General features: G+C 35.5%; 1 protein-coding gene across 9 annotated transcripts in view; it reads right to left on the bottom strand.

Annotated features, from left to right (window-relative positions):
• Positions 1–16,329, bottom strand: part of USP34 (ubiquitin specific peptidase 34) — a 137,090-nt gene that overhangs the window by 49,053 nt on the left and 71,708 nt on the right. For 8 of the 9 annotated variants that reach the window (XM_055725696.1, XM_055725692.1, XM_055725693.1 and 5 more), the window contains 12 exons: positions 12,803–12,903; positions 11,112–11,321; positions 10,300–10,425; positions 9,378–9,500; positions 9,181–9,264; positions 8,796–8,882; positions 6,864–7,064; positions 5,448–5,530; positions 4,192–4,232; positions 3,070–3,194; positions 1,857–2,009; positions 463–567 (listed from right to left, as the gene is read on the bottom strand). In XM_055725696.1, coding sequence (XP_055581671.1) covers positions 463–567; positions 1,857–2,009; positions 3,070–3,194; positions 4,192–4,232; positions 5,448–5,530; positions 6,864–7,064; positions 8,796–8,882; positions 9,181–9,264; positions 9,378–9,500; positions 10,300–10,425; positions 11,112–11,321; positions 12,803–12,903 — 1,439 coding nt within the window. The remainder of the gene's footprint in view (positions 1–462; positions 568–1,856; positions 2,010–3,069; positions 3,195–4,191; positions 4,233–5,447; positions 5,531–6,863; positions 7,065–8,795; positions 8,883–9,180; positions 9,265–9,377; positions 9,501–10,299; positions 10,426–11,111; positions 11,322–12,802; positions 12,904–16,329) is intronic. The other variant, XM_055725691.1, reaches the window with a different exon arrangement.

The raw sequence follows: 16,329 nt of genomic DNA on the forward strand, positions 1-16,329 counted from the left end.
CAGCCAGCACAAGCAGTTTGTACAAAAGGTACCTTTGTGAGGAAGTCGTGAATAAGTTTCCTAACCTGCACTAGGTGCCTGTTAACGGACATATTTTCCTCTTTCAGCTTTAGTCAAATACTTGATTACCTCCTCCTTAGACTGCATTGAAATTATCAAAGGTGAATCTCACGAGACAGTTACAGTATTCCCAATGTCTGTTACCATCACCTACGTTCACACTCTGTGTATGATACCCACTCCCCTTCTTGACTCTACAGGTTCAGTATCTGAAGCTTCCTTTAGCCAAGAGCTACTGAATACACATGAGAGTAGGGAAAGCTAGGACCTAGGAAAGATCCAAGAGCTGTTCACATCAGTGCACCATCTCTTAAGTAAAAATGTCTCATACTAAAGTAAAAATGGCCTGAACACCCAAATTCAAAAAAGGAAATATGCATATGAATGCAAAGCAAAACCTACCTGACTTGCATCTTTGACATGTATGTTATCAATCAGTTTGCACAGCAGCCAAAAATATTCCTTACAACCTGGTCGCAGCACTGTTTCTTCTTCGTAATCCTCTATCTGTGAAAAGAAATTGCTTTTGTTCTGAAGTACATCAGACAAAACAACAGTGTATTACAAAAACGTAGTAAACACAGTAACTGTTACAAGACTATTACTTTCTTCAAGTCCCTATTTAAGATAATCCAAGACAAGAACAGTCTATTTTACAACAGTAACAGTGCATGTTCTATTTTCCTTCTGCACTATTTATTAATGTTCTTGAAAGATTGTCAAGGTGATCTGCCAAGACCCTTAAAAAAGAAATTACAATAGTATTGACTCCATCCTACCCACTGCAATTTGCAAAATGTTCAGTATTAGACTAGACAAAACTTGAGAAACTTTGGCTGAACACAACTTTGGTTGCGTGTGTATATATATATATATATGTATGTGTATATATATATTAACTTTGGTTAATACAACTAACTTTAAACTCTTCTGAAAATGAGTAAATGCAAAATCTTCTGTAGATTGTTTTAACTTTTTTAAAAAATATCAGCAGTTTGAAACGAAAGCAGACTTAAACTGAATGAACCACTCTCACCTGAATTCAAATGCCACGCAGGGTCAAAAGAATAATTGCCTGACAGACTCAAAATCTGGGTTCACACTTTGCTGCCATACAAGTCCGTACAAGTGCTCTCCTTCGGATCTAGCCACATCAGCTGAACTCAGCACAGCCTCCCCCGCTATGCATTGCTACGTCTACCATTCCCAATTTGCTTTAGGCAAAATCATCCACGTTAGTTCAAACCAGCTCTATTAACCTGCACATATTAACAGTGAGAACCTCTCCCAACACAGCTTTGACAGCATCCACAGAATCTCTTCTGTTTAGTAGAGCTGCGAGGACAATAACACTCCAATAGAAAACCAGCAGCAATTGACTGGGGCACAATGACATTCAGCCCCAACAAAGGGTACCCCTGCACACATAAAACAATGTACTGATTTATTTATGAACTTAACTACATTTTAAAAGGAAATCAAGGCATATATTGAAAACACAACCATTATTCCCTAACTGTGTTATGTGGACACTAAAACTCCAGAACAAGAGGACTTCCTAAATGCTATTCTGCATTTCTCCAAGCACAGGCAAGCTCTAAATTACTGTAGTGTCACAGCTTTAACTATTTTTGTGAAGTTTCTGGAAGCATGTAAGGCAGAAATCTTAGTATCTCAGTGTAACAGAAACGGTACGTCAGACATAAAGATAACATGCTATCATTTTACCTTTTAAATTAAGAAAAGTAAGTTTAAATAGAACTTTGATAAAGTCTTGTAATTTCTTAAATTCTTACCCGGATCGGTTTCAGAGCTTGAGCATCAGGGAGAAATTTTAATAATGTTGATGCAGCCAGCAGCAGAAAGGATCGATTAATTGAGTCTCCCCCATCCAGACCAGAAAGAGATAATTTGTATAAACCATTGCAAGACTCATGGCGAACAGCAGTCTTCATGAAAAATAAAGGAATTAAATTATTACATACAATATCTAGAAGACTTTTTTCATTTGTTGACTTTTCTTTCATACATACATAGTAAATTCCTCTCATAATATCTACCATGTTATCAAGGTAGAAAATGTTTTTCAAAAAACACGTATTAGAAATAACACACATTTAAATTACTTACAGAAAAATGCAAAAGAGACCATGCTAACAAAAAAGCTGTTTTTTCTGCGCCCCTTTAGTAAAAATTACTGAACTAGCCAGTTACTAAAAGAGAAAATATCACATCTGGGCAAATTAGGGAAATCTGTGTTATGCTGGAACTTACACTGACTGTTTCCTAAGTATACGGTTAATTTCTTGAATTTCACTAGAAGAATTATTTTCTTCTTTCTTTTATTCTTTTCTTAAGAAAAACATCCACAGACTATCTCTAAACCAGCCTTGGAAGTTTGCGCTCTTTCTTTTCCAAGTTTTTTAGATGGAGTCAGCCCATAAACTTTTTGTGTGCTTGAGTAATAAAGCAGCAGAAAATAATTACCACATCATGTCCGTATCGCACCTTTAAGCAATAACTAGTAAATACAGAACTTTTCTGCTATGGATGTATTTATGCAATTTTCAAGTTTTTCTTACATCAGGAAAAATTACTTAAAGCTAAGCAAAGGTTCAGTAATAAAACTTTTATATCAACTCCCATTCACCTCATTTTGAAAAATTACGAAAAACATAATGGGAGAAGTACATTTAGACTAATCCATGTTAGACAGCATCACCCAGAAACTTCAACAGACTACAATGAATAACTACCTTCAAACAAAAGCCAACAACAAAGACAAGAGTTTATAAACTGGCCTGCAATCAACCACAAATGTGCCTTCTTACAAGGTATTTTAATTACAACTGATTACTTCTTAAACAGGATTGCAAGTAATTGAGTCAGATCCTGCCTACTTTTAGCAGAAATAACATGTTTTGAATTTAATGGCAGCTTGAAACCAAAGTTAATCTTGTTCCATATCATGCACTAATTAGTAACGCAATAACCTCTCCTTTAACATACCTCTGGAATAAGAAGGGTAAGTTTCTTTAGCCAGTCTTGCAAATGATCACTGTCCGCCAGACTGGATTTCACCAAGGAACAGCAGTGAGCCCAACTCACCAAGAGCCACATTGAATAATGAGTGACTGAAAAACGATTAAATAAATCACACTGTAACTAACAGAATAGGCTTTTTAGGTTGAAGAGTCACGCAGTTCTAGCACATATACATTTATGTCAGTTATACTAACATACAAGACTAAATCCTTACCGGCACATAAGATATAACCTAAACTCAGAATTTTACCAATACCCTTACTAAATACCGACTGTTGCACTAGTGATGACACTTAAATTAGACTACTCTAAGTACTACCAATCTGGGGCACAATCCTTTCCTGCATCTCTACTTCTTAAGCAGCGAGCTGGTACTTTGCTAATGGGTCGCATCATGTCTTAACATGAACATTTCCCTTGACTAACTAGTATATCTGCTCCTTTCTTCTTAACAGCTAAAAGTAAGACTTCAGTAGGTGATACGTAGAGTTAACTGAGAATTCAAGTTCATAGACATTAATATCCAAAAGGCAAAACAAAGTGGCAAATCTGAAGACAATGTATAAGCCCAGGAGGACATACCTATATTTATGCATGCCTATGCTGTACTTTTGACAATTACTTTGATACAGCCTTAATCTGACACAGGTCATTTAGACTTTTTGTAAGAAGCCTCCACAGGAGGGATAGACGGGGGAGCTCCAAGGAATGCTGGACCCAGCATGATTTCTGTAAACCAGAATAAAGGTCCTTGTTGCTGACTCTATTATGGTGTTAATAGATGCTGCTCTTTGGAAGATAAGAATTACAGCTGATTTTCCAATCGAAACCAGCTCTTCTGGAGATGAAGGCTGCTACAGTACAACATTTCATTTCATATAAAACCATTTCCAGAGAAGGAGAGCCAGGCAAGTCATCTGGGACCTCTCTGTGTATTCCAACCTAGGTTATAACAGCCCTCACACTACCAAGGAACACAATTTTACAGCGTTCTAATGGTGGAATAAATCAAACATGTAAGTTGTTACATTCAGTATGTTTTCACTACTATTAGTTCACGACATAAAGCTATTTTGCAGCACTAACCTTCATGTCTTGATCTGTGATCAGATTGAGCTTTCAACACCCTGAACAGGAAGAAGATAAAGTCGTTTGCACTTTATCACAGAACATAACAGATTATCACTTAGAAATACAAGTACACACAAATAACAACACAGTTACTCTTAAATACCCACTAAGAAAGCTAAAATTTTAATCTTAAAAGGATTCAGTTCTTGCAGGATTCAAAATTAGCAACAATAATAAAACTATGGAAATCTTCAAGTCACCACCTTAAAGCTGTACTGACTACAAGACAAAAAGTCAAGAAAAAAACACCCACAACCTCTTTATTTCATATAAAAAAGAGGATGTAAAACAGAACTAAGAACTGGCCCATACAGAAGAAAGCTAGTGTTCTTCATAAAGAACCGCACTTCAAACAAACATTTGCAAAATTTATAAACAAATTTTTAATGTTTGTATTTATTTACTTAGATTTTTATAAATTGGAATAAAAGGTTATGAGACCAAAAACCTACTATATTTTTAAAAATATGCCTGCAACTCCACTAGAGGTTAAAGTCAGGCACATTTGCAGACTTCACTGGAAATGCTCTGAACGTCCTTACCAAACTTTTTAAAATATGGTAAAACACACCATCCATTACTTGGAATCCAGTGATTCTACAACACCAAATGTAACAAAAACCCTTGACCTCCCCACCATTAGTCCAACTGTCACGATGCAGTCTCAAACAGAATTGCTTTTCGCAGGACAAAAGGCAAAAAGGATGAAAATCTCTTAAGAGCCCATTTCTGAAGGTAAAATTTTGCCTTCAGTAGAGGTACACTCGCTAAAACAGCAAGGGTAATTTCAGCAGTAATAAGCTAACATTAGGATGGGGAAAAAATAAGTCAAAACTGGCAAATGGCTAAACAATTTAAAACTCAATTTATCCTTCATGTTGCCTTGAAATTGAGACTGCTAATGGCTACAGAAAGAACAAAGTAGTTTTGGCATGAGAATTTATGACAGCATACCCTACATTGTTTGTTGCTCTATGCCGTATACCCTGACCATTGAAAGGTCTGGCCACTCTCCTCCCTCTCACTCCTGCTATAAGGACAGGATAACTGCCAGAAGAGGTGACTAAGAAAAGCAAGTCCAATGCCTACAGACCTAAATTTCTGACATGAGTGTTAACAGGGACTACAACTCAAAGAGCTAGCTATTTAGAGAAGCGATGCAAACGTGTACACTTGATTAGCTTTATTACAAAAATAAAAAGATATTGTACCTAGGTGCCAAGTTGTCATATGTATAAGCAACTGACATAAGTCGCTGAATCAAACTGGTTCCCTGGACAAGTACAAGAAACACCTTTAAAAATTGAAGTCAAAAGAAAAAAAAAACAACAGTTAATATAACAACAAGCTTTTTGATCTGCTTTTAAATTATACACACTGTGTGAATCTAAAACAAACCCACCTGTGTAGAGGGAGGAAGAAAACACAAATCACAGCACCTCCATCGTTAAAACTTGTATTGTTTTTTATTAAAGCAGATTGAAAATCCTGTGTTTCACTGACCAAGTCTAGATGCTAAAAATTCATTCTATTTCTCTAAGACAATTTCACTGAATAGAAAAATCAACTCTTTATTCAATCCTTTTAGTAAAAACACAGTATTCTTTGTTAAAAGCATAGACTATTCACTTCCTTTTAAAAATCTTAGCCTTGAGGAGACAGGGTTGAGGATAAGCTTGAATATGTAAATCTTGCACATCTCCCTGATTAACACATTTTATTGACTATACACTCACTTAAATTATTCATCTTTAGCAAACCTGACAAGCTACACAGAATTTTAGAATTAAAGTTTGAAGAAAGTCTTTTAAAATATTTAGACAGCAAATCCACTGCAATCAGAAATACTGATCAATTGACAATTAAAAATTTAAAACCCGTTATAGAAACTGGTTGCAGCATTTACACACAGCCAATGTTAAAAATGTAATGCATTTGATAATTTCCCTGTATCATAGTAGCTTTGGCAATTTAGGGACCATTTTTTGTCAAAAATACCTAATACTTATTGAATAGTTAAGGTTTTTCCATGTGTAGCAATGACAAATAGAAAGTTCAGCTTCACCTCACAGTTCAGATCTACACTTTGTGGCAACCACAGCTGGTCCTGAGCCCAAGAGCAATCAATTTACAGTGAATGCATCTCTGATGCCAAAATACTGTATTTGCTTAGTAGGAAGGTTTACAGGTTTAGTTTACATAAACATAAAGTTTACGTTTACCGTACACTCACTCAGACGTCCTTAGTACAGTAAGTCATTTTAGTGTTTACTAAAGGAATATAAAATGGATTTAGTGAGGATGGGGACAGCCCATATAACAGGTTATCACAAAAAAAAAGGGAGTCATTAATTTAGAAAACAAAACCTAAGAAAGAGGGATAAAGCACTGGAATTCTGAATTCCCGATTCACGTGCTCATCACAGACAAAAACTTTTAGTTCCGCCTTTTAAAACTGCCTGGTTTAAAGCAACTAAAATTCTTTTTACATCAGAATAACATGTGGGATGTAGATTAGTATTAGTAACTTTTCCAGTATATTATTTTATTACCAAAATAAAGGCTTCACACAACAAAGGAGTAATTTTTCCAAAGTTCACAAAATGGACACATTGTTTATCTCTTACCTCTGTTAAACGAGGTATATGAAGGCCCTTTGCATGGTCACTTGCAGTCTTCCTTGATTTGCCTGGCCATGTTCTTTTTCTGTGACTCTCTGCTATACCAGACCAGGCAAAGACATCATGGTAAGCTAAATCCAGATCTGAAGGGTCAACTGCAAACTGGCATATCAGCTTCAGCAAGCAAGCGAGACAGTCTAGCTGCCACTGTGAATAACAAGAAAATGAAATTGCATTTTTTCAGGGATTTATTTTACAAACTATTCTACACCTACTACAGAATTAAAAATGAAAAAGCTTAAGTAAGGTATACAGGATAAACAGCTAGAACTAACCGGCAAAACCTCACCAGAACAGACAGTAAAGAGGAAGGGTTTTAAAAATCCTTATTTATAACAAAAATATTTTCATGAACTAGCCCTATTAACAGGGGCGTTCAAGACATTCTATTATTCAGTGCAGGAAATAACACAAAGGAAATCGTACAGGAGTTAAGCTCAACAGTTAAGCCCCTGTCCTTCATTGTATTCAACTACAGCACAGGGTATAAAGTATGGTTTAAAGAAGTGCTTTCAGGTTGAATATATTTAACCACACAGAGACAATAAATACTAGTTAAAAAATAACATTTTGTATTGTAACGTCTCTTGTTTGATGAAAACTACTGATACATTTAGTAAATCTTGATTTAATAATCAATTTTCATGGCTTCCAGCTCTGTGGCTATGACCATTATGACAGTAAATTAACAAAACTAGAGCACCATGTCACAGCAACACATGAAGTCAGCTGTCTAGCACCCATACACGCATAAGTCAGGACTCTAAGACTCTTGGTTGCAGAATCTGTCACTATTTTCACCATGCTGTGAGCACTTTCTGGGCAGACCAATAAAAGCAAACAAACTTACTTTTGTTTATGTACTGAATAGACAGAATGGGCATTTCTTTCTAATATTGAAACAATTTTAGAACAAATACCTCAAAATCAGTTAAAAAACTATCAAATTTTTAATAAAAAGTATACCTGGCTTCTATTCAGCATTTCAGGAACTGTCACCAGTTTCATACATACATGTGCATGCTTGTTCACGTATATCTTTTTATGTACATATGACTCAGAGCTTGAGATATTTCATTTTTTTTTTTAATTAAATGCCACAGAATTGAAAATAAAAGGGAAAAATTGCTAATAAAAACTTTTCATTACAGTATGACTTCAGCTCAAACTAATAACAGAACTGTGATGACAAAAACATTATATAAGAACGATTAATAATAACATTCATTATTGAAAAGTGTCTTTAATAACACAGCAGCCACAATGCTACCACTTTTGTCTCAGTGCTAACAAGGGGAAATGGTATTTCTTGGCCTCTTCAGCGGGAAAGACAATTAACAGATTACCGACTTAAAACAGACTATAATGAAAGCTTCCTAATAGCAACCTTCCCTAAAATAAGTCCAAAAAAGCAAAAAATAAAGTACACCCTTCTTGTTTGGCAAATTTTGACTTTTTTAAGGAAGCGTGATATGCAATAGTTATATCAATGCAGTTGCAATCATCGCTAAAGATGAAGCCCAGTTTTTTTTCTCTGAGGTGTTCCCATGATCTACAAATTTACATTCCAGGACATAGGATTTTTTAAGACTGGACAAAAAATTAAACCAAAAATACATAGAAAAATACAAAGGCTGGTTTTAAAATGCAAAAAAAAGCAGAAGTGTGAAGACTTTTTCAAAAAGAAAATAAATTCTTCTAGGAATATAAAATATTCAAGAAAAAGATGCTATTGCACAGACTCTGGTGGCTTCAACTACAGAATTCATTTATTTAATTTACTGCAGAAAAGTAACTATAACAAAGGTGGAAAGTAATGAAAGTCTTTACAAATGAGAGTTATGCTATTCTGGAGAAAAGGAGTGAATCAACACCTACCACAGTCCATGATTCCCGTTCTTTAGGCTCTAAGATTCCAGAATTGAAAATTTCTAGCAACTGTTGGAGCCCTCCAGCAGCAACAAACTGTAAGTATATTATGGTACCAATGTGAAAATAAAAACCCAAATACAGAAATATCACTAAGTTCAGTTAGATACCAATCTAAGCTTCATACATAAATAAATAATGAGAAAATATTCATCTGACTATTTTATGAAAACCAAAAGAAATAGTTGTACACAACTATAACAAATTTACAGGCCTGCTAACAGAAAAAACTTAAAACATTATACCTAAATTTGAGATCAAAACCTCTTACTATCCATTTCGTTTTTTTAAAAAACTATGTAAGGTATCACAGAATACTGTAGGAAAATCAAACCTTGCAGCTCCATGTGTTTTTACTGTTTTCTATTTGATCTTCACTCGAATCATCTGAGTCTGGGTAAAGATCGCTGTAACTTCCCTGAAGATAAACAAGACCAATTCATTGTAAAAACAGGTGAAGAATTAAAATGCTATTACTCATCAATATGTACTTTGGTTCAGAGAGAAAAACATCTATATCTGCGCAATTACCGTAGATTCACGTCTTATTCTCCTGTTGGGCTTTCCCAAAGCTTCAATAATTTCCAGGGCATACAAAAGTTTATGGGCACTTTTTATTCGCAGAAGATCCTTCCAGTTAAAGCCATCATTCCCCTTAAAAGATGATAAAGACACAAAATAATTAACACACTTACATGTAATGCTGATCTATCCAAAAAATGCACGGAGAGGCAGGAGAGGATTTTTAAAGCAACACAGACTGTTTGGTTTTCAATTTTATGTTATTTTAAATCAGACAATTTCAAGCATATTTCTATACATGATTAACAATCTGAATAACGTGTATTCACTGATGGAATTTGAGTAAACCTCCAATATTATCATAAACTAAGGTATGCACAAGTACAGGAAGCCAAATGCTATACTCTAAATTATAACTTCCATGAAAATTTTGATACATGTGTCCATAAAAATCTGTAATATCTAAAAACTGTTAATATGTAATTTCAACAATTTTAAAAGAGGCAAAATTTTCATCTATAGGGCAAGAAAACAGCTAGGTAAGTACCCACGTTTTGAACTTATAGAAGACAGTACAGAAGGATTATACTATCACAACTCCCATAATGTTGAAGCAAAGCTGCAGATGAAGAAACTGCTGTTTCAATTCAAACCAGAAGATTGTGACAATCAGTATTGACTACTCATTTATTGAATCATTTCTTAAAAGGAATCATAAAAACAAACTTCAGGAACTAGGCTGACATCTCTGTTTAGTTTAATTTCAAAAGAATCACCTAAGGTTTGTTTATTAGGTTTACTTGTGTCTCAGCACACTTAACATACTTACCATTAAACATTCCTATTTGAGGAAAATTCAACTAAAACAGTAGACCCTAAAACATCCGCGTGTAAAAAAGATAAACATGTAAAACAAACATTTTTTGTTCACCTGCTCATCTGAAATATTCTGGAATGCCTGCAACATATTAGGGCACGTTGGCAGAAGCATTAGCAGTTCCCAGACACGTCTGGATAAATTTTCTGCATGGAGATGGAGTTCTTCACACCTTGCACTCTGACAAACCATAGAACACCATTCTTATTGTGAACTTAATTGTGAAAATAAGATTTCAAAGACCACAAATATATTTATTTTTAATTAAGAAGCTGTTTCCATCTAATGTAAATCCATAAATAGAACATGATAGTTGAAGTCTCACTGAAACTAAGTTATATACAAGAAACTAAGTTATATTATCTTTAGAGCTTAAGTTATATTATCTTTAGAGCTTAAGTTATATTATCTTTAGAGCTTATCACATATTTTGAAATGTGAGCGTAAATAAAACTTAAAAATAAATAACTGGTTTGAATATACTAGTGGTTATTTCGTTTCCCACAAGCTAATGATGCCATGTAACACAAAGATTGAGTTTTTGCAATACAACCTTTACAAAACCTTTCCTCAAGCCAATTCCCATTATTAGTCACGACATCTATTCAACTAATCAAGATTCTTTCTTAATTACTGTTTTGTAGCTTCTACAATATTTAGAACATTTAAAACATATCAGAACAATGTTGTTAAGAAAATCAGAAAAACCATGATAATGATTTCACCCTAAACGAGATATGAATATACAGACAATAAGCATATCTAGCAATTGGACAGAGTACAAAGGAAGTAAGCTAGACAGGAAAAATAGATCCAATTAAATAAGAATTCAGTTTAACTGCTCTAATAAAATTACTCTAAATTACCTCACGATCTTCCATAGCCACTTCTCCAGAAGGAGGCTTGAAAGAGGCAAGCATCTCTAACAAATCAAAAAGGGTGGTAAGATGAGGTTCTTGCAGAAGTAAAAGCATTGGAATGTTGTCCTTCTGAGGAGGAGGTAGGCAGGATGCTGGAAGCTGAACACCTTCACCTTTACGTTCTCTCCTTGGTGCACCCAGGGATACAAACACCATCTAGAAACAGAAAGAGACAACAAGGAGGAGAGACACAATTTTTAAAATGCGTATGATAAACTCTGAAATGTTTTCAACAGGATCATAATTAAGAACTTAAAGATACATCGGTGTCTTTGTTGTCAAATCTTTACTGAGCAGTATTTTGAGCAACTGCCATAATTACAGCTTGGTTGTTGCTTTCACTTAAGGCATTCATGGTGCAGCTGCATACACTGTTTGCTGTTGTTACAGTAGACAGGTACTGTTTCCTTGTCCCTCATTCTTTATTTTGCAATTCAGGCCTGGGAGACACTGGTACTCGCCTGATTCCTCAGTGTATTAATGAAATGGCAGAAAAACTAATCCAGAGGAAAAATGAGATAAACTGGACCAGAATAAAGCTAGCAAGGGCATAGCAATACAAATAGCAGTGTGGCTGGAAAAGCATACATTTGTTACTGGCATAATCACGATGTGGAAAGCCTTTCTCAGATGAACTGTTCCTGCTGACTAGTTATCACCTCCATATATTGAACACACCCTGCCATTGAAACTGAGTGCTACTGCTCCTCCAGGTCCTGAAAACATTAAGAATTCATCTGACTGCACCCTAGTCCAATTCTGCAAAATTATCTATGTTAGTAAGAAAAACTTGTTTTAAAAACTGGTTTTGTTTTTGCATTAATCCAATTCATTTAGCAAAAGGAACTAATGAACAATCAAAGACGTAGTCCAATAGAATGTCCAATTTGTAACCGCAAGAGTCAAGACAGATTAACTGCTACTATTGCTAACAGTCAGCTAAGGCACATGTAAGCACATGAGCCAGCAACAATCCTTCTAAAAGGATGTTAGCAGATCCCTGAAAGTGTACAGTATGAGTTTAGTTTTCCTTTAGATAGAAAAAATGTATGTGATGATCTGCTGGTAAGTTTTGTTACAGTCCTAACTCCCTAAAATAGTCATGATGTCATTCACAGTTCTACAAATCGAATCAGGCTTTTCCATACTGTTGATTTTAGCAAACTTACAAGTAGACCACTCTAACAGGAACTGAGATAAAAAATTACAGATGAGCATTAAAAAAAGCTTCAGATCTAACCTGTGAAAGGAGTGAGCTAGTCACTGCTACTATGGAATGTTATGACTATGTGTTCAACAATTCAGACAAAAAGTGGGTATTTGATTCTGTTTTCACTGTTCCCTTGTTTTCCTTGATGGGTTAAAAAAACTGAGTTTTTTTCTTTTATTCCTTGAGTTTTCACATCTGCTAACATAACTACAAATAAACAGACTGACACCAGCAAGGCCAACAGCGTTAGTTGGAGCTTACAGGAGGCACATATTGGATAGCATGAAACAACTGGTTACAGAAAGCCATAGGATGCTCCCAAAGAAAAGTATACCTTCCACCACCATCATCTACATCAGCTGCACAAGACAAAAGCAACGTATCAACCAATCTTTTTCAGTGACCGTTATCTGTATGCTGGTAATACCTGCATATCCTTAAAACCCAGTTCATGAAGTGTTTTTTCATCATAATCAGTTGTCAGTTCATGCCCTGATGAAATCATTCTCACAGGTCCCATGAGGCCACCTAGGATGAAAACATATTTCAATAAATTTCTAGACTTGTAGTTTCATTTTCTAACAGAAGTGCTAAGACTTACGATTTTTAATAGTATGCTCTTCAGTAGCAATTAAAATGAGGCAAAAACTTAATGTAATTTCCTTAAGAAAACTGGTTACCATGTTAAACTAAATTTACTTGCATGTATTCAGAAATAACGTTTTCAATAACAGTTCACCCAATCTTGTAGCGAAAAGTTTTTAGAATTCAGATTAAACATGCCTTCTGTATTTTGTAGGAAATTATGCTACGCCAGAAAAGGATAATGGAAAATGATTATGGACATCAACAAAATCCCTCGGTATCACACACCTGTGATAAAGTCAGCAAAGACTAAGCAGCAATGATTAATCTTACTTGCATGTAAGTTGGAACTGGGTATGTCATACACTTCAGAAAGGAAAAACTGAGAACACCCTTCAAAGAATTCCCAACACTGCACAAGAAATTTGAACAAGCAGAGGATTAAGAATTTCACTTGATTTGGCGCAATCAAGCAGTAACCAAGAACTACAATGCACAATAACCTTACACCTCAGAGTACTCGTACAGCTCTAACCACCAATTGTGGCACACAAAGATCTTTATCATGGACTGAAATCTGCTACGCTGTTCAGCCACTGTTCTTACAAGTACCCTTTTCCCAGCATGAGGCCCTGGTCCTCCACACCAGTCCAGCTTCACGCTGCCACTATACTTCAACATTGGGATTTCAACAGACTTCTTCACAGAAGCCAGTATTTTTGAACCTCTTGCAGAAATCTTGGGAAAGTACTAAAGAGTTCTGTAACCTGAAAATGCTTCAAAACAGCCCATTACCTAGCTATAGGAACACGGTATTCAAAGACATGCGTTAAAATAAAAAAACCCAAACCTCTACGTATACACGCTAACAAACTTCACTCTTTCACTGCCATAAAGATATGTACGGTGTAGTGTACACGCAGTCAGCCTTCTTCAGGTAATTATCGGAAGCCCATCTTCTGCAGCCTGCAGCCACGGAGTCTCTGCTGATGTATGCACACAACTCTAAGTGATGCTTCCCGAAACCAGCCAAGACACACACACGAGTGCTGACATTTCCAAACCAGAGCAGTCCAGTAAGATGTATGCACAGTAACTTTTACGGAACGGCCAGATAAACGGAGGTATCAGGCAAACACATATGATCCTCAAACCCTGCCCAAACGAAATTGCTGGGACATCAGTTAACAATAAAACCATGAAGGTTTTATATGGAACTGGGACAAACTTCACGTATCTAGTACTGTTCCCATCCTCGCCAGCTGGGTGTTCTGAAACTTATCAATGCAGTCAGACAAAATAATTTCCAACAGATAAAGGCAGGAAAACACATCATCCACAAAAATAATATGGAAATCTACCATCCTACTAGCAAACTAGTAACATTTCAGAAGAAAGACTACAATGGGCAATCTGAGTGAGAAGAGAACGCAATCTCACATTTCTCTGAGCAATGCAAATTTCAAATGAACAAGAGACATTACAAAAGGTATATTGGGACCTTAAAAGAATTATGTGGTAAATGTCTGGTAAATAGAAAAAAAATAACAACTATGATTATTGTAGTGAAAGAGAATTAAAAAGTACATTCAATAAATGTGCATGCCTCTACTACTTTCAGATACACTCCCAGAGTTTTGGCTAGTGGGTATTGGTTACTTCCTTGACAGCAGTATGATGGTAGAAAACATCAGAAATGTATCTAAAACTAATAAATGCTTAAGTTTCTTTTAACCTGCCTCAGAACCTGCAGCTTCATTTGCCAAAATAATAGTTGCCTCGCTTCTCTAACAATCTGTTTAACATTAATTTTCACTGTCTTCATCTTCTCAAAATAAATTTCCTTTTGAAGACAACATGTGTTAGATGTGACTGCTATCATTTCAGACATACCATTTTGTTCATGGATTCCAAGAGCAGGAAAATGAAAACAACACTGTGCAAAGATGCTGGAAATGAAATTGCTATCTACACGGTGGTGAAAAGGCAGGCTAACAAGAGTGCTAAAGCAGGCCACTCACAGTTAACAACAGATGAAACAAATAAAAAGAACTAAAAATAAAAGTGCAAGTCTAGAATTCCAGGAGCCAAAAGCTGATATAAAAATTCTGTTATCTCTGTCTATTTTGTGAAATTGAAAGCCCACCTGAGAAAACTAAAAAGCAACTAAGGACATTGAGATTTAGCTCTATAAGGACAAGACAAGAGAAAAAATTGTACGCTGACATCACAAGCCTTTAATTTTCACTGGAATTTGATAAACTCTGCTCAGATTTCTACCTAAGTTGATAAAATAATCACCATTTCAGGTTTCTAATCAAGAACTGTTTGTAGGTTAACTAATCCAGGTAAATTAAAATGGACATAGTGGAGGTCGCTGAGACAGAAGTATGCACTATGCACCTTACAGTAAACGTCTCCTGTGATGCAGTGACCCAAGTCTTTAAGTTTAAACTGTCAGTACACTGAACCATCATTCACAGAGCTCTCTGTGACAATGTTATTAGAAAGTAATTTCTTTTTTTTTAATCTATACAAATAGTCCCCAAAATAGGGTACATAAGTAAAACTGCGGGTTTTAACCGCAAGTCTCAGTTTCAATCCTATCTTCTTCAAAATTAGTTGAAAAGTAAAAATCACGTGACGAGATTATTCCAAACACACAGCAGCACACAGAGAACAATGCAGAGGCACTTCTTCAGGAGTCTGGTTAATAAGAGATTTAGCCTCTTACAGGATTTTATGCATCCATCAGCCAACACAGATATCAATTGCAAGACAAAGCACTTAGAGTCATTAACACAGGTTTTAAACCTAGCAAAGGACACTGGGTTTATGAATCGACAGATACAAATTCTATAGTTCTCCAGTTTCCCATAGTTATGGTATGTTAATAATTAGTGTAATGAACACAGAAAAAATAAAACAACTTCCACAAAAACGAGTACAAATTATGGGTATCAGCACAGACACAAAAGACACTGTACATACGTAACACGACTGAAATGCAGCTGCTGTAGGACTACAACTCCGAATTTTCTGAATTGTGTGTTTCTAAGATCCAGCCAAAACAAAAATAAAAATTTCTGCTACCTGGCTATATTTGGTGGAAAACAAGATCGTTTCTTCACTAGAACAGATTCTGACAAGTGGCTGGAAAAGGATTTCACAAAGGTCATCAAGATGTCTAAATTTCTGGTTTACTGACAGTGTGTCTCATTAAAACATTTTTAAAAATATTCTAAAAACTATGAGAAGAAAGTCAGATTTATGTTTACACATATGCTAATGGTCAGTAGTGTCAGAAAAACACATTCATGGACAGAATTTGTTCCGATAATACACATTACATGCTAATGCTCATAAAGA

The sequence above is a fragment of the Falco cherrug genome, chromosome 13, assembly GCF_023634085.1.
Source record: "Falco cherrug isolate bFalChe1 chromosome 13, bFalChe1.pri, whole genome shotgun sequence".
In the NCBI taxonomy this organism is placed as follows: domain Eukaryota; kingdom Metazoa; phylum Chordata; class Aves; order Falconiformes; family Falconidae; genus Falco; species Falco cherrug.